Consider the following 27657-nt stretch of genomic DNA (forward strand, 5'->3'; position numbering starts at 1 on the left):
CCAGTCAGAACTACTGTCATCGAATTCCGACAAGTACTTGTACCACTTGTAGTTCTGTATTGCAAGACAAAAGTTTTTTAAAACCTAAAAGTACAGTAACGTTTTCTTCTAATAGGAGCCAACATCTTGTGGAACAATTTGCCACGGTAATGCTAAACAATTTACGGAGAAAAAACCCTAAAAACTGGAAACAAATTCCGAGTTAAAATGAGGTCTTTTTCTCTGAACATTGTCACAATACGTGTATTAGCCTCTATGAAGTATTGCGGACACCACATGAGGGCGCTATTCAGAGTGGATAAACTCTTTTGTATTTACTCAAATATACCGGCTTTAAGTAGCCACCTCCTATTGTGTCCGCCATGCTTCAAAAGGACCAATGTCTTTATCTTTTTTTTTTCAACTTTATAGTTTTGCTGTTTCTCCCAACCAACAGTGAGGTTTAAAGAAACAACTTTTTGTCCTTGATTTTATCAGGCGAAATTTTTAGGAAAAAAAGCCAAAAAGGAAATACAATTAAAGGTTAGAAACTGCTTTCTGCAATGCCCAACCCGAAATAATACAGTTTCTCTGACTGGCTGAAGATCTCAAAAATTGAACATTGAATTCTTTTCATAGAAAACAACTTTTTTTTTGAAAGGGCATCTGGTTTCTCTGGTCAGGGTCCCTGTCCTGGTTTATGCACCTTCCAAACACAAGTGATTAGGAATCCAGACGGGATTGCACCAACAAATAAATAAATGAGACATGATGCACAATTCGGTTAAAATTGAAATGAAACGTTACTGAGACGGTCGATTTCTGACTGACATTACAGAGTCGTGCCGAGCCATACATTTCTCAATATCTGTAGTAAAGCTAGGTTTGATGAGAGGAGCCACGTCATCAAAAGATCGACTAATGCTGTCACTGAGAATGGCTCCAGAGTCTAGTTAATGGAAAGTTAATACAGGGCGAGTACAAAAACAAAACCCAAATGTCGGTACCATTGTTTTAGTGAAGTTCTGCATGTAGCACATTCAAAACCTAGGATATGAAAGCCCAAATAAAAAGCTTTCTTTTAGTAAAAGAATCATTTAAATCACTCATATACTTTTCAAGTTACGGAATTTTAAACACAACCACCGTTTTAAAGTTCTGTCCACGGATCACAAAAAGGGAATTGTTCTTTCAGCAAAACAAAAACAAATCACATAGGGATGTGTGAATTGTTTTCGTTTTGCTGAAAAAAAACGCACACCTTTTTTTGTGATCAGTGGACAGAACTTTAAAACGGTAGTTGTGTTTAAAATTCCGTTGCTTGAATATTACGTGAGTTATTTGAATGATTCCTGTACTAAAAGAAAGCTTATGAATTGGGCTTTCATATCCTAGATTTTGAAAGTGCTGCAGAACTTTACTAAAACAATAGGCCTGACATTAAGGTTTCGTTTTTTTTTACTCACCCTGTACATAAAGATCTCTTGTCTGAAAGCAAATTCTCTTTGGGTCCACCTGAGCTGATCCTAATACTATTTGGTTCGGCACGATTCTGGAACGCAAGTATGAAGCAAGGGTAAAACGCAGAAGGAAAACAAACAACTACCGGCTTTCTTAACCCGGTGTAGTAGTGTAAGGTTCAGAAGTGGCTTCTGAGTCGCTGGTCGTATCCCCTTCACTTAGCTTGAGGGAACCCCTCCCTTCAGCAGACTTGACCTGATTGGTCGTTGGTCCCTCCCGTACAGCCAGTCCATTCTCAATCAGAGCCTCACTGATACAGACATCCGATTTCCCGTTAGTGTCGTACAGCTCAACATCCAGGGTGCCATTATTTGCTCTAGGGAACACAAGGACAAACATATGGTTAGTATCACTGAATTAAAAAATTTTTTTTTTTGAGTGGTATGGGCTCCGTGCGCCAATTAGGGGGGCGCCCTTTTACCTAGCAACGACGTCCCATGGGCGGGACATTTCGCTGGTTGACACCGCGCACCGTTCCTTGTGTGTGACGCACGTACACCAGGGGATTTGTATTATGCACACGCAGTGGCCGCGCTTGGCGGCAAATGAATTGCAGTCAGGCAAGATAGCGTCAGTCGGTCACCCCCAACTGTAATTTCTTTGCCGGTGAGGGGGGTACTTGTGAACGGAGCGGATACAATTGAAAGTTGTGTTGCCCATCGCCATTTTCGAAACCTTGACTCTGTCCCCAGATTCGGCTTTGTCCCCAGCTTCAGATTTAAGGCCCCTGACTAGGGGAGTCAAGTTCAATATGTTCTGCGTCTTAAATATCAAATCTGGTTGTTTGAGGCCGACGTTTACGGTATTTCTGTCTGGAATGTGTGTGTTAAAGGCTTCTAAATGATTCCGAGATTGAATAGACAGGGATTAAGGGGGATTACAAGGATTAAGTCGAGGGATCAACTTACACGTAAATGATGATGGCTACCAGCGTCTTGTCGGAAACCATATCCTCAAAACATTTCCTGAAACCAAGAAAATCACAGTCAGTAGAAAAGAACAAGGACAACGTTTTTCTTCATCATTATTCATGTGCCGAGAGGTTTTCTCTAAAAACGGAAAAACAAATCTTCAATGGCGACAAGAAATAAGCAGGCAAGGCAACTCTTGATCAGAAGGTCAGGGGTCTGAATCTTACCCTGGGCTAAATGTTGTGTCCTTGGGCAAGTCACTTTACCCATGCCTACCGATCTCAAATCTGCGTTTACAAATGGGTACAGGCATTAGCTCAGGAGTAACATGCGAAGAACAGGCATGGATGTGAAAAAGAAATTGTCCTAGTCGTTTTAATGCCAAGGAAACAGGAGATATAATGGCTCGGGACGGACTTGGTCTCTGAATTGAAACAATAAATCATCAGTCTGGTCCCGGACCAGCTTATCCCACCTAGCCTCTTCGTCCAGTCTAGCCCCAGCCTCTGCGTTGCATTCCAATGGCTTAGCCCCGACTAGATAACACTCGACAGCTTGAAGAGGAAGGTGTAAGAATTGTTGCTCAATGTCGTAAACATCGGATGCTGGCACCCATTCCGAATTGCCGTAGTCAACGTAGAAAACCTACCACACAACATGAAATAGTAATTCATCACTAAAGTATGTTATTCACAAGGTAAGCACATATTAAGAACCAACAGGACATTGTCAGTTGACACAGCTCATGCATATTCAAATCTGACTATTTGTACATCTAATGTTGGTAGTTCTTTTATTGAATTCTTAATTATCACGATATGTATCGTATTCCAGGCGTTCAAGCAGACCCAGATGAAAAAGGACTTGGAGAATGGAGTATCAAAATGTTCACCTAAAATAACAGGACAAAAATAGGATTTTGGAGGACAAAACCAGGATAAAAGTAGGATTTTTGCGGGCTTTCAGGAGTAGTTTTCATTGATACTCACCCATGTCCACAGCATCATAAGCCTCATTTGGCATGTTCTGTACTCACAACACTTGTGCTCCATCCTCAACAAAGCTCTTGGAAGTACAGTTGCAGTACTCCTGCGCCCAAACCCTTCATTGTGTGATTTACATATGACAGTGTCTTACACTTATGAAAAATATTCAACGAGATTTCATTTTTTGGATTTGCTGGACAAAAAAGTAGAAAAAAAATTAGGAATTTCAAGAACTCCTCAACGTTTACAAAGAGAGAGTTCAGAGGGACCACTGATATCACAATAAGAGAGAGGCGTACAAATTGGCACTGTACGCCTACCACATGCATGACGACGCTCCTGGTTTGTGCACAATTGATTAAGACATTTTGTATGCATATTTCATGCCACATGTACTTGAATCAATGCTCCAACCTTGCATACTCTTTGTGGACCTGTGAACAAAAGAGGTCCACAGCATGCAGGAAGTGTGAACGCTTTGTGGACTTGCACACGTCCACACTAGGTTTTCCCCTCTCTGGAAAACAGGTTAAGAGGCATTTTTGGGTTAGGTTTATCGGTCGCAAAATGAGGAGGAACACTCATGAATATATCATGATAAAAAAATTGGATTGAAAGAGTGTTCACGGTGCGAGTAAAATTAGATTTTCTCGGTTTATCTAACTACACAAACACAAAGGGATGTCCACAGTAGGTATGTACGGTAAGGCTGTGTGGTCTTACATGCGCGTGCGGCGTGCTTCTCCCAAGAAGTGCTCCTAAGTGGTCAAATAGTGCCATCCATGTTTCATGAATGAAGTTCATAGACCTAATTTCGTAAAGTCACATATTGAGCACCAAATGTATATTTTTCTGCTAACTACACTGCTGCACAAATTACATCCCAAATTGAGACACATTATTATGATCATGTACAGATCTCACTTATAGCCATCTGCTTTGTTTACCTGTATGGCGTCTTGGTCAGGGTTAACGTCGATGACTTTTGCTCGGCAGTAGCGTTGATCCCTGGGGCAGTGGCAACAGACCATCTCCCCTGGCGCCCTCAGGGGTAGACTGGTGGCTAGGTGGGGCTTCAAGGCTGAGTACAGTTGGCTGAGAACAGCAGAGAAACAAAACCGTGTCAACAGGATGGCATGGGTGGCTAGTGTGTAAAGCGCTCACCTCTCACCACTGTGGCCGTGGTTCGAATCCCAGCCATGGACCATACATGTCATATGTGAGTAGAGTTGTACGTTGCTTCTCTCCTGTGCCGCGAGGGTTTTTCTCCAGGCCCTCTGGATTTCCTCACTCCAAAAAAAATCAAACACTTTTAAACTCAGGCTGTGATTTGATCTCAGGCTGTGGACATGGGTCACATGGCTGGCTGCCAAAGGCGCCTTTACATGCCTACGGCTCGACCACATTTTTATTATTATTATAAACAATCAAACCAACAAAACAGAGAGAGAAACCAAAACCAAACAAAAAACTTAAGAAACTTTATAAGATTTACGTTTACGGTTGCACCATGCAACGAATGAACGAATCTCTTTTGTAAGTTTGCAACCATGTAACAAATAATAAAATTAATCTTATTGCTATCCCCACCATACAAACCTTCAAACCTTATTTAAGAAAGTTTGGCAATTTAGAACATTGCAAACTAATAATAGGAAAAGTTGTAATCAAGTCCCTCACAGGTCTTCACAAGTTATCACTAGAAATCACAAGTCATCACCAGAAATCACAAGTCAATCACAAGTTACCCAGTTTCACATTAAGCCACAAGCTATCTAAATGAACAAACAAAAGCAATTTGTTTGTCCATGCTGTCATTGTCCATACCTTTGTGATTCACTTGTGGCTTAACTTGTGATTGACTTGTGATTGACTTGTGACTGACTTGTGATCGTCTTGTGATTTGACTTGTGATTGACTTGTGATTGACTTCTGATTGACTTGTGACTGACTTGTGATTGACTTGTGATTGACTTGTGACTGACTTGTGATTGACTTGTGATTGACTTGTGATTGACTTGTGATTGACTTGTGATTTGACTTGTGATTGACTTGTGACTGACTTGTGATTTGACTTGTGATTTGACTTGTGATTTGACTTGTGATTGACTTGTGATTGACTTGTGATTTGACTTGTGATTGACTTGTGATTGACTTGTGATTGACTTGTGCTTGACTTGTACTTGACTTGTGGGTTAACTTGTGGTTGACTTGTGATTGACCTGTGATTGAATTGTGATTGACTTGTGACTGATTTGTGATTGACTTGTGATTGACTTGTGACTGACCTGTGATTGACTTGTGACAACATGTGATTGACTTGTGATTGCATGAATAACAGCTCTAGATACAGCAATTCTTCAAGATAAAAACCCCATGCAACAACAATCTTGTCAACTCACTTCATCGCGTTTTCCAGCATTTCCAGAGTTTCTTCGTCGTCGTCCTCGCCTCTCAAGGGCGTTCCCTGTTGTTGCAGACTGTCCAACGGTCTCGCACTGAACGGTAATTGAGCCCAGAAATGAAACGCGCTGTAGAGGGCTGTGACTTCCAGCGCCACCACGCTGCCCTCCAGAGGCAGCGCCACTTTGTTGTTTAAGAAGAAAACACCCATGGATTCGTGTGGTCTCTCGCCTGCAGTGAGAAAAGAAGAGAGGAAAAAACAAAACCAAAAAGAGTTTTTTTCACTTTTTTGTGTCTTTTGCTAAGAATTTTCATGAATCCTCCTACATCCTCCGCTGTACAGAAACCCAACTACACAATCTCTTTATTTGAAACCATCAAGGGGCCTTCGAGCTTCAATTGAAAGTTATACTACCTTCCTCAATCCTGCCAAAATCCTCCAAAATAACTTTGCAGATTATGAAAAATCTGGGAAAGGTTTTGGTTAAGGAAAGACCACTGTATCTTTCTACATCAGTCAGCAGTGTTGTATCTAATACCAAGCTCTGACAGTTTTCACATGAAAACAGTAGCGTTACTTATTGGGACAAACTTTTTGTATTACTAAATTCGGGTAAAGGACAATTTGTGAGAAAAACGTCTGACCAAACTCGGGGTTGGAGTGATCCAAGTGAGTTGCATGATGATGTTGAAGAACAGGAGCAGTGCATTGTGGGAAAAAGGAGTGCGTTGAGCTGTGAACTGAGGAAACTCACAACTTGTGCATGAACATTGGGGTGGGGTGAAGGGTGCAACTGGTAAAAGGGGAGGTAGAAGTGGTACAGACGTTTGCTCATGGATGGAGGAAATAAACACAAATACATGAGTGTTGAAATTGCTGGGCGGTGAAGTTCAGGCAACAAAACAAGATCTCCCTGTGAAAAGGTACAATTGAGATGATTTTCTTTTTCACAATGAAATCTAGAAGACAGACAATAATAATAATAACAATAATACCTGAGTATATAGCGCACGTATCTACCAACAATTAGGTACTCAAGGCGCTGGAAATTATGTATATAAATAAAGACAGGTAAATGAAGTTTATGAGAAATACGAGACCCATTATGTAGCACCTCATAAGGGTACATAAGGTGTGCAGCGCATATTGCAGCCACTGCCAAAAACACCGGGGCAAACCCCTTCTCTTAGCGATAAGTGTTACTGGGTTCTTTAACGTGCATTACACAACACACGGGACCTACTGCTTTACGTCCCATCCGAACGACGAAGCAATAATGGTTAAGTGCCTTGCTCAAGAGCACAAGCACCATGTTCCCACAGTCAGGATTCGAACCCATGTGCCACTGCACTCGAGTCGCACACCTGGAAAAGCTACTGATTAAGCATAATTTGTTGCTGTAGGCATCAGTTGAAGAAAATTCTGTTACTGAAGTTTGGGTACGCTTTAGTTTGTGTTTTCAGTGAAACAGTCTAGGGTAAATGCAACTTGGCCAAGTCTTTATTTACAATTCTTTGAAAAGGCTTGACTAACGATCGTGACAAAAATAGCCTGCAAACCTGTAATACATTTATGAGGAAAAAAATATTAGTTGTAGACGAGACACATTTTGGGGGAAAAGCTGATGAAATGAAACCTGCAAATTAAAGCAATTATAAATCAATAAAGTGCCAAGTTTGCATGCTAAAAACTCGGATAAACAAGCACATGCATACATCATGCAATGATGAATCCTATTGTCATCAGTACCTAGAAAAAATGTGGTTTTTTTAATACCAAAAAGAAGTCAAACAAATCATCGTAGATCACAAGTCAATTACAAGGAACAATGGAAGAACGATGACAAAGTAATGCCCTTGTCACATTTAATTTCAAAAGTTTGTGACTTGACTTAAGACTGGATGTCTTATGATGGACTTGTGAAGACTAGCAATTGATGCAAAGCAAATACAAAAAAAAAGGAAAAGAACAAAAAGAATCAAATTTGCAGCTGGAAAAAAAAAATGCAAAGCACTGTCCTGCTTGTTAGTCTCACATGCTTCAGTAGGACATTATGAGATTTTTTTCTGAGGTGAAAAATTAAAGCGCATGAAATGAAACAAAAAACAAATGTAGCAAAAATAACACTGGGAGATTTCACGATGGAATTGTAAATTCTAATATTGGGTTCCGCCATTCAATGTGATAAACTTGATTTTGGTGTCGCTGCTACATCAGATTCAAACCAGCCAACCCATTGAGGCAAGCTTGTGGTTAAGATATCTGTGCTAGAAAGCAGGATATCATGGGTTCAACTCCCACCCGAGAAAACTAATGGGTTTTTTTCCAAAAGCTTTCTGAAAGCACTGAGCATAGACCAATCTGGGCACGCTGTCAATTCCGTCACGAAGGCCCCCTTCAATGGCAGAAGCATTGTGCTAGCTATTGTTCAGATAATGCGCCCTGGAGCAGTTGCTTTGTACAATACACAATGGTTTCTCCATTGAAGGGGGCCTCTTGTGGTCAATAGACTAATGAAGTGAAAGCCTTTTAACTGGCGTAGCACCATGCTCTAGCACACATCTCATGTATTCTTAATTTGAGGCACGCGACTAATTCAAAAACCCTATTGGTTGAAGGAGCACTACATGTGCATAGCGCCGGCTCTTGAGCATGTTTCCACAATTCTTGCTTACAATTTGGTCGTTGGATAATTCTATCCCATGCTAATACATGACTATCACAGAAAGGCAAAACCCAGTATTAAAAACGAGACTGATGATTGGTTAACTAAGCAGCAGTCTGGTCAGATATCTCATCTCATAATGTCCCCTCAGGTGCACCGTAGTCACTTTACCTGCTGGTACTATTAGAAGTAACCTTTTCTTGGAGGACCATTTGCTTCGATGAGGTCTGGCGTTTTTCTACTGAAGCAAGTTGGGGGAAAAGGGCAGTGAAGCTGGAATGTGGAGGCAAGCGTCTTGGGCCCAAGGAATTGAGCACCATGATTTGCATTAAGATGGGTCTGATTAAAGTTGAGAGTTTGGGTGGCTCAGACTCAAAAATTAAATCAATGTTATACCTCAGACTTGATGACTGTGCAATTTAGATGCACCAACTCCACTTGTATTTTTGTTGCTATTTTGCAGAAAGGTAACAGGTTCTCAGAGAAAAGAGAAGGTTGTGCATTTGAGATGCAACATAATGAGATACATATCAAGAGCCTGCTTACTCATGTTTGAGAATGATAAAAAGTGTGAACTGTGAAGTGATATGAAACTCTCTGACACTGTGAAATTAGATTTAGGGAGCATGAATGTACTGACAATGATCCAAAACCACAGTTGCCAAGAGCAGTACGACTAGTCAAAAAAAGCACGAAGGTGACTACTACAGAGTCATATGAGATGAAGCACATCGGTAGCAATTTGGGGAGACAGGAGATGTGACTTCGGAAGCCAGTTTAAAAATTAAAAAATCCACCTTTGCACACAAAATCACAAATGGCAATTTGAGGGGCTTTCTTACTCTTAAAGTTCTCTTCATTTTCTGCAGTGTACGCAGGGCGAGGCTTGAAAAAACTTTGACCAAACTGTTTCATTTTTAATTGTTCTCTTCTAATTTGTCCTTCTTTCTTATAGACCTTATGCGTAGCGGCCATCTTAGAGAGCATCTTTTGTTATTTTAATTCAGTAACAATGAATGCACAAAAGGTTCACTCATGCATATTCCAGCAAAACAAAGCATTGCCCTCTATGATGGCTCCTACGTACAAGGCCTATTTTTCTAAGACAAAACCAATATATCACATCACTCTGCAGTTATTATCAAATCACATCATGATGGAATTCCTGCATGGTTGCTCAGAAATGGTTGGGTTGATGAGGTAGGTGCAGTCACGATTGATAAGCGACATGAGCGGTTGATAAAGTCATCAATTTGTTCCCCCTAAAGTTCAAAAGGCTAACTTGTGCTTGTGTGGGCCGGAAAAGATATGACGCAGACAGTTCAACGGCTAATGAGGTGCAATCAATCTCTGCTTTGAATTGTTCTGAAGTATGAGTTGAGAGGGCTATGAATTTGATGTATAAAGTGGGTCATGCTACAAATTTGGGGTCCACTTTTTCCTGTCCCTGTTACATTTGTCATATATAATTACATAATTATGTTGCACTCCTTAGACCAAAACAAAAATTAGTTCTGCTTCCGGTTACTCTACCTACCCTATTTTGACAGCCCCTACCCTAATTTTTTTGGGGGAAAAATGAGGAAATATCCCCCAAACCATCCATTACCACCTTTTACCCTTGACTACACCCAGACACCTCCATATGATCGTCCACACAAAAAATTGCCCCCCCCCCCCAAAAAAAAGAATTCCCTACCTACCTACCTAACCTATTTTTAAATGCCATGTAATCGGAAGCAGAAATATTTTTTGTTGGCCTTAATGCAGTCGTCCTGCAAGTGTGTTTATGAATAGCAAGGTACAAACCCAACTAATAAAAATATTGTTGAATGGCAAATTACAAGTTTTAGAGGTAACAAGGAAAGAAAAAATGTCACACTTTGTACCCTAAATTTATAGAATGACGGTGCATGTGAACGGAACAATATACATGTACATTTGTGTGATATGTGTGGTGAGAAGTATGGTTCAGATTTTTGTTCTTTTGGTTCGTCTGTTTTGTGGGAGTTTAAATATATTCCATATTTTCTGAAATTGAAATCTGAACCAGTCACCAGTGTAAGGATTTTGATTTAAGGTTTTTGTTTGTACATGTACATATATATATGGACAGCCATAAAAAATGTCATATCAGTGCAGAACGTCCTTCTTCAAACAAATAATTTAAAGGTCAAAAGTGACACAAGTGAAATACAAGATTCTGGCAAATTTGAAGAAAAAAAAAAGAATCAAGGGTCAGAAAATTTAAACAAAACAACTTTACTCGCAAGCTCTGATAATCTCAACTTTGCGGGGCATTTTCCAGAAAATCTAACAGGCATGCCAGGCAAAAACTGGTAAAAGTCGGTCTTAAATCTCGTGCATTTCTGGAAAGAATACATGTATACACTCATTCACGGTCACCCACGTGCATCTCACATGATGGAAGCGGAGTGCAACGTCTTGGGTTTTTAGTGGAATTGTTTTTGTTGTCACCCACCTTGTCTGACGTGATCGTAGGGACACTGCTTGCCACGGTAACACACTCTGCCTGATGAATAGAATCTGCACACCTGGCGAGTCGATTCAGCCTCTGTGGCAAAACAAAAACAATCAAAACACAAATGGTTCAAAAACATGTTAGGGTTAAGGTGGCTGGGCTCTACCTTCCTCCAAATCGGTGGATTTTAAGGAATATGAAGAGGGAATAAGGGTACTTGGAACTTTCCACTTTTCTTTCTTAATTCAAATTTGTTTATCAATGATGGATTTATGAGGCCCTTTCACACGTCAAAATCTCAAACCATGAGAATTCCGGGGACCCCTTTTATTCTAGCAATAATCCAACACAACTTCTACAAAGGTCCAGCATTACACGGGTAAATTCAGCCCTGGTTCGGACCAGGGTTGAGAGGCTCTCTCAGAGTAGAAAATCCCAAATCTACTGCTGACCAATAGCACTAACAGTCTTGAATCCTCCAATTTTAATACGATTTTGCACACCCCCTAGGGAGTTAGGGTTAACACGTGTTTGACCAGACATGCTTGTGGTGGAACAAAGTTGAAAGGCCTACGAACTCACTGTATCCAACGGTCGCGACCCCCGGGTCGTCCGTGTCAATGTTGTAGCTGTTGCGGGCAGACTTGTAATCTGACAGCATCGGATCCCACTGATCTCTCCTCATGACCTCCTGACCTTTGACCTTCACATGACCTTCGCTTGACAGCTCAGGTACGGGGTCATAGCCACCTGCGGTATGCTTCTGCAGTGACCATCGCTCAGAGGCCATGAGTAGCTGACGTCTGGTGACCTCGTTGGGTTGGCTAGTGTCTACAGAAAGGATATCAAACATAGTGGGATAATTTGTTTTTAACATATATTTTAGGTGAAATTGCTATATCCTGAATGCCTTATCTCACTTAAAGTTAGATCCCACTTCTGACACCGTTTTTTGGTACTTCTGTGGTTAGCCCGAGTGAGTGAGAAGACCACATTAATTGCAAATGGTCTACAAATAAATGTACAGCTCAACATGCAATATAGAAAAAAACACGTTATTGATGGATATTGCTTGTGAGCAACGCCAGGCTGATTTTTACACATAACTTTTTTTTTTCCAGCTCTAAGGTCATGTCCGAGTTATTGGCAATGGCTTGAAATTTCACAAGAGTCTATGAGAAGTGGCTGCAGACTCTTTGCATATACTCGTGTGTAATTTCAAGCCGTAGCCCAGTTATTCGGACATGGTCTTAGACATTTGGCTGCAGGTCTCAAGCTCAGATTAATATCAATGTATAGCCGCATTGAAATTGCTTAGCTACGGCTTGCAATTACACATACACCTATCAAAAGTGGCCATAGCCACTTCCCATAGACCTATCACTGTCAGTCATAGCCACATAATTTTGACAAAGCCATAAAGAAATAAAATGGGTCTGGTTTCCTACCTTCATTTGGTAGGGCCGGGACAAATCTGGACGAGGCAGCCAGTCCACGGTTGACCAATTCCTGGTTGATGCAAATCTCCCAAGGGCTGGAGGGATCCAGGAGGATCATCTGCAGCGGCTCATCACTGGAAAACAAAAAGAAATCAATAAGAAAAATCATATAGGTCTAAGATGTAAATTGTATACCTTGACATTGCAATTTTTTTTCATGTTGAGTTCATAGACAATGGCAAATTGCATGGCAAAAATATGTAGAAGGAACGTAATTTTTTTTACATTTTTTGCCGGTCTAATGTACTGTTTTGAGCGAAGTCCTAGCCTTGGTCAAGGTGTTCCGACGATAGAGTCCAATGATTGACGGTTGGCCGCGAACAACGCACTCACGTCACACGTACATGTACTGTGGGAAGTGCAAACAGCGACCTCAGGAGGCTAGGTTACACTTAGCCCAGGTGGACTCCCTTTCCTCCCTACGTAACGGAGGAAGTCCAGGGTATGAAGTGCCCAAAACCGGGCGAAAAAATTTATGACCAATATTTTCAATATTTTTACCTTGTTGGAGAAGCCAATTTTTACGTCGTAGTATTCTATGTGTCCTTATCTATTGGGCCGCTGGGTTCAGGAATTCCATATGCGATGCTGACCGACCTTAATCAGGAAAATAAACTCTAAAGCAACGTTAAACTTGTACGTGTTTGTAGACTCTTTTCATCAGTTTCTCACCGCCGAGTCTATTCTAGTCGTACATGACGTACGTCCGTGCAGCGTGTAGTCTGGTTCCCTAGACCTGACAATTATTCTCGGCGCTCATATCATGTCTGGTCTGGGAGCCAGACTATGCAGCGTGAATATGCAGTGCCCATGCTTAGTAACCATCCTCATACGCACGCGCACTTACTTGAAGGCGCGGTCACTAATCCAATGACCGAGCGTGTTTTCGCGCCAGTTACCAGAAACATGTTTCGGCTTTGGTCATTGGTTGAGCGCTTTCGTGCGCACGTACATGACGTATGACTCGGGAATAAAACTGATGAAAAGAGACTACAAACACGTACAAGTTTAACGTTGCTTTAGAGTTTATTTTCCTGTTTAATGTCGGTCAGCATCACATATGGAATTCCTGAGCCCCTGGATCAATAAAGAAGGCGTGAAATAAGCTTCTGTAACGAGGTAAAACGTAACAAAAATCTGGTCCAAATTTTGGGTGGTCTTATGTAGAGAATTCTCATCCTGGACGTCAGTCGTAATGCAATGAAGACTTCGTCCAACCTGGGCTAGGTTACACTATGCAAATCAGACGGGTCTGTATGAATGTCTTGGAACCATAGTGATGGCCTATCTTTTTCGGGCAATTTTTGTAATTTTGTCGCTGGATATATAATCAAGCTATAATTGGTCTGCAGACTCCAAACTTTTGTTGGAGAATGTAGCCACACTATCCAGCTCTGATCCATGTAAAATATGAGCCTCCACAACCAAGCACTGAATAATTATCTCATCTATATTTGCATATGGGGTTATCACTGGAAAACAGCGATAATAAGCCAAAGCCCACAGATGTTCTATGAGGTCGCTGTCTGCGCTTCATCAGGTACACACTTGTGAGTGCAAGGAATTGCAGATGCTGTGTATGTTAGCGGCCGACCATCAACTGCCTAATACCTCAGCCAAGGCTAGCGAAGTCCTTAAGTGCCAAGTTGAAGAGTTCAATTCTTTGTTTTGCCCACTCGAAGGCAACTTCTGATTCTCTTGTCAAGAGCTACCGTCTAGCTCTTTTGACAATAACTATACCTGTCTGGTTTGTACTCCTTGGAGACTCTACCCAGAAGCATCTTGCTGTAGCCGGTCATCCTGGCAAACTCTTGGATTGTCTCGTCCAACCAACCTCCAACTCCGATTTTGTCATCCTGGGCTTTCCCTGCAAAGTTCAAATTCGAAAAGATAATTGCTCCCTTTCATTTCCAAAACATCATCAAAGTTCAGAAATCCATTCAAATGTGAGGTTACAGGAAAACGAAGACGGGATTTAACTTTCATTTTCATCAAACTTTATTTCCTTTGGATTTTTCCCGAGAACCTTCCTAAATTCCATCACTGTGCAAGAATCCAAGTGCACACTTTTTGTACTTGAAACTGAAAAGGGGCATAAAGCCAAAAGCCTCACTTAAAGTAACAGAGGCCGGGCTTTACCTTCCTAAATCCAACAAAATCCTCCCGAACCTGGTTTTTGTAGGATCTTGGAGTGGTTAGCGTTAACCTCACCTTTTGGCTTTTCCGCATCGTTCTCCCAGCTTTCTTCTTTCTTGGGAGGTTCAATGTGTGCCAGGCAACACTTGATGACCTGTCCTGGTAGTTCATGAAACTCGGGCCGTAGTGGTTTTAGAGTGTCCGCTGCCAACCACTCCTGGTTCCCAAAGTCAATGTACGTGACTTTGACCATCAGCCCGCCAGTAGCACTCTCCGAGCTTCCCTTAGAACAGTCAGTGTTCCCTTCCTTGATATCCAGGATCTTGGCCCGATACCAGGTCCCATCTTCGCTGTACTTGGCCGCACAGTACTTGTCAAGCTCCAAAAGGGGCTCTTCTGTCAAGTGGTTAGCCTCTTTACCATTATACAACTTGTTGAGATCCTTAGCCAAGACATCCAGTTTGTCAGCATCAGAGTTGATCAAGTGGATGTAGAACTCTTGAGGACTGACGATGTGAGACATGGCCAGTCTGACGCAGCCATTCTGTGTTGGAAGACTCTCTCTTCGGCCAACCTGTAGGGGGAGAGTGGAGGGCGACTTGACATGGTCCTTTGTCTTTGTTTTAACACATCTGCTTGAAGAACCATGTGACGATGCTCCAGAGTTTGTGTTTCCACAATGGAGTGAGGAGCTATCCGATTGGAACACCTCGGTGTCCAGTTCTGTGACTGCAGTGACAAAAGAGCTGGTGCTTGATGACAGGTTCCTTGAGGAAGCACTTAGTGGTTTATTAAGACCTCCTGCTGTATCTGGTTTTGCTTTTTGTGATAGGTAGCCTATGGCAGTTTTCTTGAAGTTCTCACTCTCTGTCTCTTCACGGTGTAGGCCGAGCATGTCTTTGAGATTGCCTTCCATTGCATCTTTTCTGCTCTGCTCCTGGATACTCTGGCAATATTTATCCTTATTCTGTCTGCCGGACCTGGCTGTGTTCTGCTGGATGCTGCTCGCATCACTCGGTCCAGAATTGCAGCTGGAAACACCGCTGGATGAGTTGGGACTGATCCTACCGAGCCCAATCTCCTCTGGATAGTTGCTTGATTCCTCTCGATGAGAAGCACCCTTACACCCTTGCAGCTTCTCATTCCCCTGTTTTGCTGATTTCCCCACAGACCAGGTATCATCACTGCAATTGCTGTGTTTCTCTGTTGATCTGGAGCCCACACTGCCTGCCTCCCTTGTTTTCTGAGGATGTGTTGACCCAACTCCTCTGTCTGAATCTGTTTGCCAGCTCTCTTGATGAACCTGTTGATCTACCTTCCGTGGATTGTGGGGCGCAGCGGCTTGTCTGGAGTTGTTCATCCTATTTCCCCGTCCTGCCCAGGAGCCGTGTTTCCTAGAGCGTCCGGGCTGGACCTGGTTTGGAGGATTCCCTCTTGAGTGCGGTGGTGACATCTTTGCAGAGTTGCACTCTTGAGGCTTGCTGTCTTGGCCTGGTGATGTTTGCCTAGTTGTATCTTGGTTGACGTGACTTCTGCTTGGTTCAGTGGACTGACTGTGATGCTGCTGGGGCCTGCTTCCAGACTGGCTCTCTGACTGCTTTGCTTGTCTCCACGATGGGTTCGACTGATGTCTGGATCTGGGGAAGGGGTTGTTTTTATCATCTTCAAACTCTGAATATCCAGAAGAATTTCCTGTTTGCGTTTTCAGTCTGCTGGAGTTGGTAGACTGGTTATATTCTCCCTGTTTCTGATTTGGTGGCTTGGCAGTTTTGTTCATCGGCTGTTTTGAATCCAGAGATTCCTTTGAGGTACACGTGTCGCTTTTATCATCAGACACCTCCCTGCTTTCTTTAGTCTCTACAGAACCACACCTGCTCTCATTCTTGTCTGGTTTCCTGGAGGTCCCGCTGCCCTGGCTTGCATTGCAACCTATAAACAATCAAACACTACTAATATTACAAGAGAGCAGTCAAGTAGCTGGAAATTTACAAGCTGTGGGTATTCTGTGAAAGTTCTTAAGTTTGTTCTCAACTTTATTTTGAACATTAACTTTTAAAGGTTTAGCCTTACTCTACCACTCTCCAATTCACTTCAATACTTGCAAAAAGTGACTGTTATTTGTTTGTTTATTGTGATCAAATATCTGCACAATACCACATCTAATGTTCAGAACTCCTGGCAACTCAGACTTCTGGCACCAGAAATAGTCTCATGATTCAAGCGGACCCACGTAAAAAAGTAGAACAGCAGAATCAAAATTTTCACACAAAAAAAAGGACAAAAGTAAGACTTTGGAGGACAAAATCAGGATAAAAGTAGGACTTTTGCAGGCTTTCAGGAGTAGTTTTCATCGATACTCACCCATGACCACAGCATCATAAGCAGGGTTCGCCCTTAACTTTTTTGTTCACTAGCCAGCCGGGCTACTGAAACTGTTTCGTAACTAGTCCGCGGGCATTTTCACTAGCCCGCATTTATTTTCTTATCTCACAAACAAAATGGCGTTTTTTCAGGCTCAATTCTGAGGCAATTTTGTCAGTGTTTTTTTATTAACAGATCTAATAATTTAACCCTTTAAAACAGTTGATAAAATTTGACACAAATTGATGGGGTTTTCTTTCTGAATTTAATGATTTATTTCTTCCTGTACGTTCATCTTTGCCGTATCCCAATAATTTTTCACTCGCCAGCCGGGCTAGTTAAGGAATAGTTTGACTAGCCCCCCGCTGTTTTTGTGCAACACCATTATAAAAAGGTATTCAATGAGATTCCTTTTTTGGAGTTGTGGGACAAAATGTAGGAATTTCAAGAACAAGTAGGAAAAGTAGGAGCAAGGTAAAAAAAACTAGGAAAAGTAGGCATTCTTGAAAGGCTGTATTCTTTTTGTTAAAGTCGAATCACATCCCTGTGTCAATACTATTTTTTGTCTTGTGATGCTTCAACACAGTACCCTAAATGCAAGTATGGATGCATCACATTTTCATACACCCAAGTCAGGATTAAATTGACTTGAAGATAGATTGAGATATTATGAGCCCACCGTCCACCCATTGGTTTACCTGAGGTCTTGGGTTGTTTACCAACTGACTGCGCAGGGTTTAGAGGGTCCTCATCAGGGGGGCCATAGCCGGGTAGGTACTGGGCCATTTGTCTCTCCACCATGGCCTTTGCAACATCAACCTAGTGACAATCAGATCAAGAGAAATAAAAAGGTTTTCAAACTTCTTGCCTGTATTAACTGAGATAAAAAAATTGTATTAAGTTAGAGGGCTTGACTTTTTGTCTGTTATCTCTCAATACCTGAATAATGTGATGGTCACCACCACTGCCGACCATGACAGGTGCGGATATGTCCAGCGAGGGAATGGAGTGCCCCTTGGCTACCTTGACCGATGCTATGACCTTCTTACCCAGGAGCAAGGACTTGAAGAAATCCACCTGCTCCTTGGCCCAGCCACTGGAGAGGATTGGCGGTTTGATCTGGAATCATGTCAGAATTGAGGATCGTGAGAAAAGGTTGAAAAAAGGGGTCTAGAAAAATTAACCCTAACTCCCCAGGCATTTTTGCAAGGATGCAACCTCAAGCCTGCTAAATCCTCCATACTTTCTTGAATGTGGTCCTTGGCAAGGTGACCAATGCTTCAATCCTGCAAAATCCTCCAGCAATCACTGTCAATATGTTGAGGCAGAGCCAGTGACATCCTGGAGCAGTGCGGAGGATTTCAAGTATAATCTACGCCTAAAACTATGCACGGCTGAGCATAAACAACACAATGTCCTGCCCAAGACCTTGACACAGTGCTTTCTCCAAAATCAGCCACACATTTTTACCATACAGCTTCAATCCTGCAAAATCCTCCATTTTTCAAAGAGCATTTTGGAGTATGGCTGAATGGCAAAAAAGTGTTAGTTGATTTTGGAAGATGCATTGTGTAGAGTTTGTAGGCTCTTTCCAGCATTGTTTATGTTCAGTCATGAATAATTGAGCCCTGCATATGCTCGATATCATCCGCACTGCTTCTGAATGTCATCCGCACTGCCTCAACCCATTAACAGTGATTGTTGGAGGATTTTGAAGCAATGGTCACCCTCCACTTAACGAATTCAAGATACAACAAATGATTTTGGAGAATCCAGGCTGAATCCAATTTTTACATGGTTACAATTGGAGGATTTTGCAGGATTGTTCCAAGCCCAAAGGGCCCACGGGGTTAGAATTAAGGCTTGCCCTAAGGTTTGTACCCAAGATTGTTGAGCGATAACACCAATACTGGAAGGGCTTAATTGGTATGAAATCTTTATTGTGGTAAAAAGATCTAGCTCCAGGACACACCCTTTCCTGTTTTCAAGGGTTGTACTAGGGGTCACATCTAGTCACCCAGGAAGATGAAAACATGGCAAGTCCAAATGAAAAGTTCAAGTGCTATTTTTAATTTATTGGAGTAAATTGTCCTGCTTATGGACATACCTTGGCCATGGAGCAACAGAAAGACTGAGCCGGGAGCTTGGTGAAGGCAGGATTAATCACCCGCACCCTAGTCAGGTTCAGTTTCTCTCGGTTGCCGTAATCCACGTAAATAACATCCACGATGATGCCTGCCGGGTTGTCCAGGTTGAGTGGCTGACCCGATGCGTGGTCCTGAATGCCTGAGGGTCAAGAACAAAACAAGAAACTCTTTAGGAATGTTTGCTGTCTGTTCCCTTCACATAATTATCGGTGTATAATGCCTATACTATCTAAAAATGAATCCGATGATTCTGAACTGACTGCCGTGTAGGTTTCTTCAAAGATGACAATTTAAAGGTATGGTCCACCATTTGTAATTTGTGCATTTTGTTCGTTTGAAGCAACAAAAGTGCTCAAAATCCAAAGAAGGGTGCTGAACAACTAACCTGATGAAGTTTCAGCTCAGCTTCAGCTGCATATTTCAGCTGCGATGCCACGCACCGATCCGATGAATTATAGCAACCGCGCGCGCGTGTGTGCATCAAGTCAACGCTTGCGCGGGCTTCGCCGAATAAAAAAACGAACTACTAATGGAAATTTCCATCAGTGCTTCTTAAGACGCACCGTTGGAAAGACCTTCTTTCGCTGATTTCTTTAAAATGACAGCTTGCCAGAAAGAATAATTTCACAGGGAGTTTAGTCCCCTTACTATCTTTCAACCAAGTAGTTTTTCAACAATAATTACGCCAGTTACTTTTTGGATAGCTGCAAAGGATGGACTCTGGCTTTAAAGACTGTTTCAGACTCTCCAACTTTCAAAAATGGCAAAGTACAACTAAGGCACAAAAAAGTGCTTGGACAATGGGAACTACCACAACAATTTTGAATGGGCACTTGAAAGAAGAAAATTCAACTGATAAGAGTCATTTTTTTACAGACAAATAGGGCAAATGGTCGAAAAAAAAGTCTGACGTTTGACGGTAATTCAATTCTCTGGGGCAAAGATAAAAAAATTTCAAATAAGAGCATGGACGTAACTCACCTACAACACGAGCACGATACCAGCTGTTGTCTTCAGTGAAACACGCACAGCAGAAGGTGCCAATTTCAGGGGCCGGGATTGGAATGTTCTGGAAATTGCTGTAAACTAGGCTGCAAGAATAATAATATTAGTAAAAAAATCTCATGATACACTTAGTCTAAAAAGATACTGCCTGACCATTGGATCCCAATAGTCTGATAAATTTTGCTTCCACCTAAATAAAATCTGTTGAAATAACAAAACAAGTAGCATTACTAGCAGGGTATAAAGAGATGAAGGACATTTTTATTAAGATGACGTGAAGAAATAAAAATATTGCGCCATACACAAAATTTTATGTCCAATTATCGATCAATGCAGCCCAGTTTAAGTAATAGTAATCATCTTACTTGAGTTTTTGAGCAAAGGTGTCCAGCGGCGAGTCGGCCAGCTGTATCCAAAAGACTGCCGGAGTCTTGACCTCACTGACCACCACCTCAACTTGAGAGATGCTGGTATTCTCCATCGGCCTAATGACTGCTGACTGTTTCTCGTTGGAGATGTGATGGTAAGGAAGAGGGTGGGACCGGGTGGGTGGAGGGTTGGGTTGATTGAGGGTTGCCTGGACTGGCTGAGTGGTGCTTGCGGGAGCTGTACATAGGGCTGGTCTATGATGTGTCTGTCTACTGTTCACTGAGCTAGCATCCCCTGAACCCTGCGGCAGAGCCTTCTTGTCAACGTCCTGGCTGCCTTTCAACTCATTTGTGTTTGGTCCTTCTGGCACAGGTTTGCATCCTTCTGCTTTTTCGTCAGTTCTTGCTGGAGCGTTCTCCTGTGCATGGAATCCAGGGGGCATTCCTTTCTGATCCAGTTTGACCATCTTGGAGCTGTCCTGGACATTCTGTGTCTTAAAGTCTGTGTTGCGACATCCTTCTGTGATGGAGGAACCAGAGGAGGTAGGACCACATCTCTGACCTTGCTCAGGTTCAGTGAGGCATCCAGTCTGAATTCGACTTTTTGGTGGCTGGTGGGGTGAATCTTTAGGTGACTTACGCTCGCTCTTTGACACATGGGACCTTGCCAAGGACCCGCACGAAGAGACTGTAGTGGCGCTGACGCTACTGAAGACTGAGACGCTATCGTCGTTGATGCAAGAAGCCGAGTCTGGGTTACAATCCGTGCTGGAGCTAGAATCGCTCTCGTCATTGTCTGCGGTTAAGGGATGCATGCAATTCAGATATACAAATAAATGTTTTTTTTTCATAATTTGTTCCTCTCTAGTACTACAATTTTGAGCATGTTTAAAAGGCACCATGAAGAATACTCTCTTTCTGATATTTTCCATATTTTGAATATATTAAAAGCCACACTGAGCAAGATGTGGACTCAGCATATGTGGAAATAATTGAAACGACTACGCTTGACATGTTGAGCTGGATCCAACATTCTCAGCTTATGACGTTTAGTGGTGGGAGAAATCAGAGAGTTTCGGTTATCTTATTTTTGTTTTCAAACCAAATAACCGTTGAAGTTATCTGATTTCACCGAAAGTTCCCATTCAGTTCCTAGTCACGCTAACAGAAAGTGACGAGTGAGGTGCCACATGAAATGTCCTCCACGATTATTGGATATGGTTTGCTTCTTTGCTACAACTTTACAAAAATACCCCAGCACTGTAATGGTGAAAGAAATTGTTGGGAACTCTCTGATCAGTTGAATGGGCAGGCTATTCATGAACCATAGCCAGTGAATGCAGTTACAATCAGAGACCATGGAACAAATTGGTGGATCAAGATATTTTCTTTAGCTCGTGTCACAAAAAAGGGAAGATTTCATTTTGTTTAAGGTTGGTTTCGAAAATCCAGTTTAAAAAATTCACACTGAATAGTGGAATTCAAACTGAGTTTCAAAAAATCTGGATTTTAATATCACAATTAAGGACATTATTAACGCTCTGAGACTATGTCGGTCAGTCAGTCTGTCGGTCTGTCAGTCAGCCAGAGGACAGTACGCTGGCCCTTATGTCCCAGCAAAAAGCAAATTCACCTCATTCAGGTCAAATTTTGTTTAAAAAGTGGAATGAGGAAGAAAATAAAGAATTGAGGAAAGTACAAGATGCGAGTCTGACTGATTATGGAAAGACCTTGAACCAGTCTGTCTGCCTACCGCGACAGATGCAGATTTGTATTTATAGGGCCTAAACGATAAAAGGCATGCACAAACAAGTGGATTGCACGTGTCCTCCCAAAGTAATAATACTGCCAATAGGTAACAGAGCTTTCTCTCTTGCTTGTGCATGGAGCACATAAAATAGTCCAGTTTTCTCACCGTTTTCAGATGATGGAAAGGCGCCAGTGAGTTTCCTCAATGTGTCCAGGCTAGTCTCCAGGGCAAGGTTAACTTGCTTGTAAAGCTTCTGGAACCTTCTCCTGTCTGTTTCCTCAAGGAGTTTCCGAGCTTGAGTGACGGTCTGGATAGAATTACAACAAATTAATGGTTTGAAAAAGTACTTGGTTTTAAAAGGTACATCAACATTAAATTCTTGCAATGGGTAAAAAAACAGGCTTATATATCAAGACATTTTCCAGCCATGTTTTAACCATCTTTGCTCAAAATGAGAACAGATGTGCTCAGTCAACGGAAGGAGTTTGAAACTGCATTTTGTCTGAGCAACTCTCCTGGTGAAATTTGAAAGAACTTGAAGAAAAAGTCAAAGAAGGGTTAAGATTTATAACAATGCAACCATATAGACACAAAATTGCTTATTCTGCTTGTCAATCACATAGTGCGCATTGACCACTTGAATCACGACTTTTGGTTAAGTGGCCACGGTAGAACAGTCAAACTCAGTCATGAGAACTATGAGAATAGTACACAAATCAAAGGCGAGCTGGGCTTTTGACAAAATTCCAAAGGTCCACAAAGCTGCAAAGGGATCCTGGAGTATATTTGGAGGTTCTTATTGGAGAATTTCCAAATGTGATCAGAATAATGATCGCATCTCCCCTCCCCCTCCCCCTTCAACTGGACTTACCGAGGCTGAGATATCTTGGATCCTGCTGGTCAGCCAGTGTTGTCGTTCCTCAATGCGATGGATCTTCTCAAGGAGGAATCTTTTGTCATCTTGCATCAGCTTGCGCTTGGAGGATGCCATCTTAGCACTCACAGCTATTTTTCTGGGGAGAAAACCAAGATCCAAGTCAGTCTTCAACTTGAAGATGCGAGCCTTGTGTAACCTAGAATTCGACACTGTTATGGGTGAGGAATTTACAACAGGTGATGAAAAATTTGGCATTGCATGAATGACAGATTGCATGTTTTATGACTGTGTAACCTGGAAAAATGACACACTTGGGGGAACTCGCACAAACTAAGACTTGATGGGGATTAACTAACCAAACTAAACTAAACTCAGGATCTTTGAAGGGAACTGTCTCAAGGAAATTGAATTACACCTAAACTTAACTCCGGATCTTTGAAGGAAAAGGCGCGAGGAGATTAGAATTAATAGGGACAAGGGACACAATTCTAGATTTCAAACCAACAAAAAAACCAAAAAGGATTTATTTACAAGAACTTGAAATCAAAGACCAATAACCGATACCATAAAATCAAAACTAAAGACTAAGACCAAAAACTTTACCATAACTAGTGATTGGCGTTTGTTGTTACAAACGCAGAGTGGTCGGGTAGACAATTATTTTATGGAACACTGTCCAGTTAATTTATGAATATTTTTATATAAGAACAAAGGATCACGAAATTAAATCCTTTCCAGGACAATCAATTATTTTGTTTAGAAAATGCATCTTTAACGGTGTGATAAATTTCAGTAAACATTCTATATACACATACAAGATATTTCTGGCTTGATAACGTCATTAGTCAAAAACGGGAAGTGAATACTGATTTAGTTCGGAGTGGATGTTCATTGTAAAGTTAAATAACGTATGAATATATGGAAAATACAAGTGTATGTATTCATAATACCGAACTTCCGGTTTGATGAAGTCACAGTGTTTGGAAGCAACAGGTGAACATTGTAATGGTATCGTTATTTGGGCTAAGTTATATGACATGGATAAAATGATAGAATTAAATTCAAAATATGATCGTTGACAAATTCTCATAGAAGTAACTTCCGGTCTGATGACCTCATGAATTTGAAACCAAATCGACCCAAAAATATCAAGAGTCGATTTGGTAAAATTTGAACCTATGGTTTCAAAAGTAAAGAAAAGAAACAATTTTTAAGTGCCGCCAGGGGGTGCCCTTTCGGATGATGACGTCATCACACTGTTGTTTTGTGTCTGGCATTCCTCACTAAACACATTTTTATAGATGTCTGTAGTAAAATGCTTCCGCTTTTGAGTTATATTCAGTTTTTATTGCACTTCCGGTAAAACCGGAAGTAAAGGTCAAGCGGTTTTGCGTCCGGGAACACGAAATGTTTCTCATGGCATAGCCTACAACCTCACGAAAAAATGAACACGATACTCTATTTAGTTCAAAAGATATAGCGCAAACTATTTCGTCGAAATTTGCCCTTAAATCGCTTGTAATTTGATACCTGATGACGTCATGATGATTTAACAAAATGTATAACATCTTCGTAACATGGTACAAGCTCACACAATTAAGGCTTTGTGATCATACCTTAAACAGTTCGGAAGAAATTTTGCTTTGTTTTCATTTCAGGTTAACGTCTTCATTTTGATTTCACCTAACTTTGACCTTCCGGTAGACCTGGAAGTAAAGGTCAAGCGAGTTTACGTACGCGACAAAAAATGTTAAGCAATTAACGGTCTATCTGATTACAGAATACAAACGTCATTGATTATGTAGTTCAAGAGTAATAGGTGAAAGTAATTGGTCACTTTTTCAGATAAAATCACTTGTAATTTGACACCTGATGACGTAATCATGACGTCAAAGTAATATGCACCACTTCGGATGAGTGTCGATGTATATCGAAAGTTACAAGTTCATACAAGTTCATACCATATACCATTTAGGAGAAAACCTGCGGAGAACGATTGTACGAAAAAAAAAGAAAAAAAAAGAAAGGAAGAAAGAAAGAAAGATTAATTGTAACAAATCCAAAGAGTGGTCGAGTTGTGCCCGACCACTCAAAAACCAATGATAAAACCAAGTTAAAAAAAACCAACACAGTGTGCTTAATAAGTAGACCTTCCAAGACATTTTGGAAGAAAATCGATGACTCTAGCTGAACGAAACACACAGCGCAGGGCACACCCAAGAAAAAGGGGAAAGAGAGGAACTCAAAAATATAATGCTCTCTTTTCTGCTGCCTGGTCTGCTACTGAGGGGTCTGTGGTCTTACAGGGTGGCAGGGCACATGGTCTTGGGGGAAGGGAACTAATGGCATGAGTCTAATTTACATACAATGTGGACTTGTTACTGGGGAAAGTTTATCAGGGGGAAACACTACTTGAAAGGGTTGGGGGAAGCTAATGAAAAGGCTGGATTTCCTCAGGGGGGCTACTCCTATACTAAAGCAATACAAAAAATAATTTGGGCAAATACAAGTTAAATTTGGCCCTGCCACACTTGCACATTTGCAGAGATTCACCAATTAATTTACTGCAGTGGACATTTAGCTGGTACCTGGTTTTTTTTTTAGAATTTTTTTACAGAGGCCTTCTCCTACTGGCTCATATTTAATTACATCATATCGACTGCGCCAGCTTTCTTTCAGTAGGCTAATTGTTAGTTTGCCGGAGATCGTCTTATGATTGTTCTGACAAACTAGCATTTACAAAACGATAGCCGGTGCAGTCATATGACGTATTTACATGCTTAATGGGCAAATCAGAGAATCTGGGAACCACGCCCACTGCACATTAAGAATTGGAACCATTGGAACTGGATGTTGATGCAATTTACGTGTTTATCCAATGGGCGCTAGTAATTAGTGGTGCGCGCGCACGTATGACAAACGGGATAGCGCGACGTACTTGTATAGTGTACAACTCATCTTATTTTAAAGATGGAAAGCCACAGCGTCTTTGTGTGAGCGTGTCTGTCATTGGTCTCCCCTACATTGCCCAAACTCTCTCTTTCTAGTCGTTGAGGGGGTACCTGTGAACGGAGCCCATATTCTTCCCTTGTATCCCCCACCCTGCAAACAGGGCACTGGGAAGGGCTGATGAGCTTCACAGAATCGTGTAAAGTTGGGATGGCATTCTGGGTAACTTATCATGACCTAAAGTCATCCAGCTACAGCTGTTTAAGACCGCGGTTAGCTAATGCGTGCAAAATGCTATCCTAAAAACGTTCTCATAGAATTAAATGCATACATTCCATACCAGATGTGATTTCTTTTGCATTGCGGACCATGATCATGATGATGTGGACAAATTTGAGCGTCACATAATAATGCAATTTGACCCTTTGTGTTTTCAAAACAGAGCCCGAGCACGTGATGGGAACTGAAAATTTACAAAACAGATTTATAAGCTTTACAGATTTTCCTTCATTATTACATTTTTCAAATGAAAAAAGATATGAATGTGAATAAAAGAGTAGTGACTCGGTCTTAACGGCTGTTTAAAAACTTGCAGGGCATGCAGGGTCGTGGCCGTGACGACTTGAAGGTCACAGCCTGGTCACGCAAAATCTATCCAATCAGGGCCAAGTTAAATGCATCAACCCTTCTCCAGTGTTCCCAGCACCCTGTTTGCAGAGCGGGGTCATTATATTTAAAACTTATTTTTATATATATTATAGGCCAAGCCCCATAAATGTGGCCTATTTACTGGAATGCCTCCGTAAACATAGGCCACACATCCACATGTACAAAAATCGTGTCGACGGAGCCAAATTTTGATTTTCACATTTAGGCTTAGTTTGTAGGGTTTTTTTGCTTTAGAAGCATACTCACCCTCTTTACAGGCTAATCAGAAAGTGCTGCCTTTTTCAGATGTCTAATTTTTGTGAAATTTCATGTTGAAATTTTGATACGCAAACGTGTAAAAATGAATCTGGAAATTTCACGAAAAATATACATCTGAAAAAGGCAGCACTTTCTGATTAGCCTATAAAGAGGGCGAGTATGCTTCTAAAGCAAAAAAAACCTACAAACTAAGCCTAAATGTGAAAATCAAAATTTGGCTCCGTCGACACGATTTTTGTACATGTGGATGTGTGGCCTATGTTTACGGAGGCAGTCCAGTAAATAGGCCACATTTATGGGGCTATTATAGGCCTAGCGCCTTCCATTTTAAAAAACAAACCCAAAGCACTGTACAAAAGATAAAACCAAAGTACATAAATATAAAAACCAATATAAAAATAAAACCAAGTCAATAATGATCAAAATCGTTAACACCCCCCCCCTCCACTGTTCCAATACCCCGCCCCCCATTGCAGTTTCCCATCTTGTGATATCATACCGTACCCCGTACGCGTTGCGGCGAAAGTGAACTGGCTGTCACTGAACTGTCATCAGTGTCAATAAACTCAGATGAATCGTGGAGTGTTTACATCGTCATGATCGTGTCATCTCCCACAGACCTGTCCAATGACTTCAGACTGTAGTTGTACCCTTTACAAAAACAGTCAGTCTATATTCCTCAAAACTGTA

General features: G+C 41.5%; 1 protein-coding gene across 1 annotated transcript; it reads right to left on the reverse strand.

The window, feature by feature from the left end:
* Positions 1–1382: 1382 nt before the first annotated feature.
* LOC119736483 lies at positions 1383–27556 on the reverse strand. Its single transcript, XM_038210500.1, has 18 exons — positions 27467–27556; positions 23086–23227; positions 22380–22521; positions 20462–21260; positions 20073–20182; positions 19052–19230; positions 17884–18063; positions 17643–17763; positions 14659–16512; positions 14188–14314; positions 12397–12521; positions 11531–11779; positions 10949–11041; positions 5800–6031; positions 4345–4492; positions 2887–3056; positions 2409–2465; positions 1383–1816 (listed from the first exon to the last, which is right to left on the reverse strand). Exons 2-18 carry the CDS (start codon positions 23203–23205, stop codon positions 1594–1596), a joined length of 4929 nt encoding a protein of 1642 aa, XP_038066428.1. The 5' UTR covers positions 23206–23227; positions 27467–27556; the 3' UTR covers positions 1383–1593.
* Between the last annotated feature and the right edge of the window lie 101 nt (positions 27557–27657).

The sequence above is a fragment of the Patiria miniata genome, unplaced genomic scaffold (assembly GCF_015706575.1).
Source record: "Patiria miniata isolate m_02_andy unplaced genomic scaffold, ASM1570657v1 HiC_scaffold_3, whole genome shotgun sequence".
NCBI lineage: Eukaryota > Metazoa > Echinodermata > Asteroidea > Valvatida > Asterinidae > Patiria > Patiria miniata.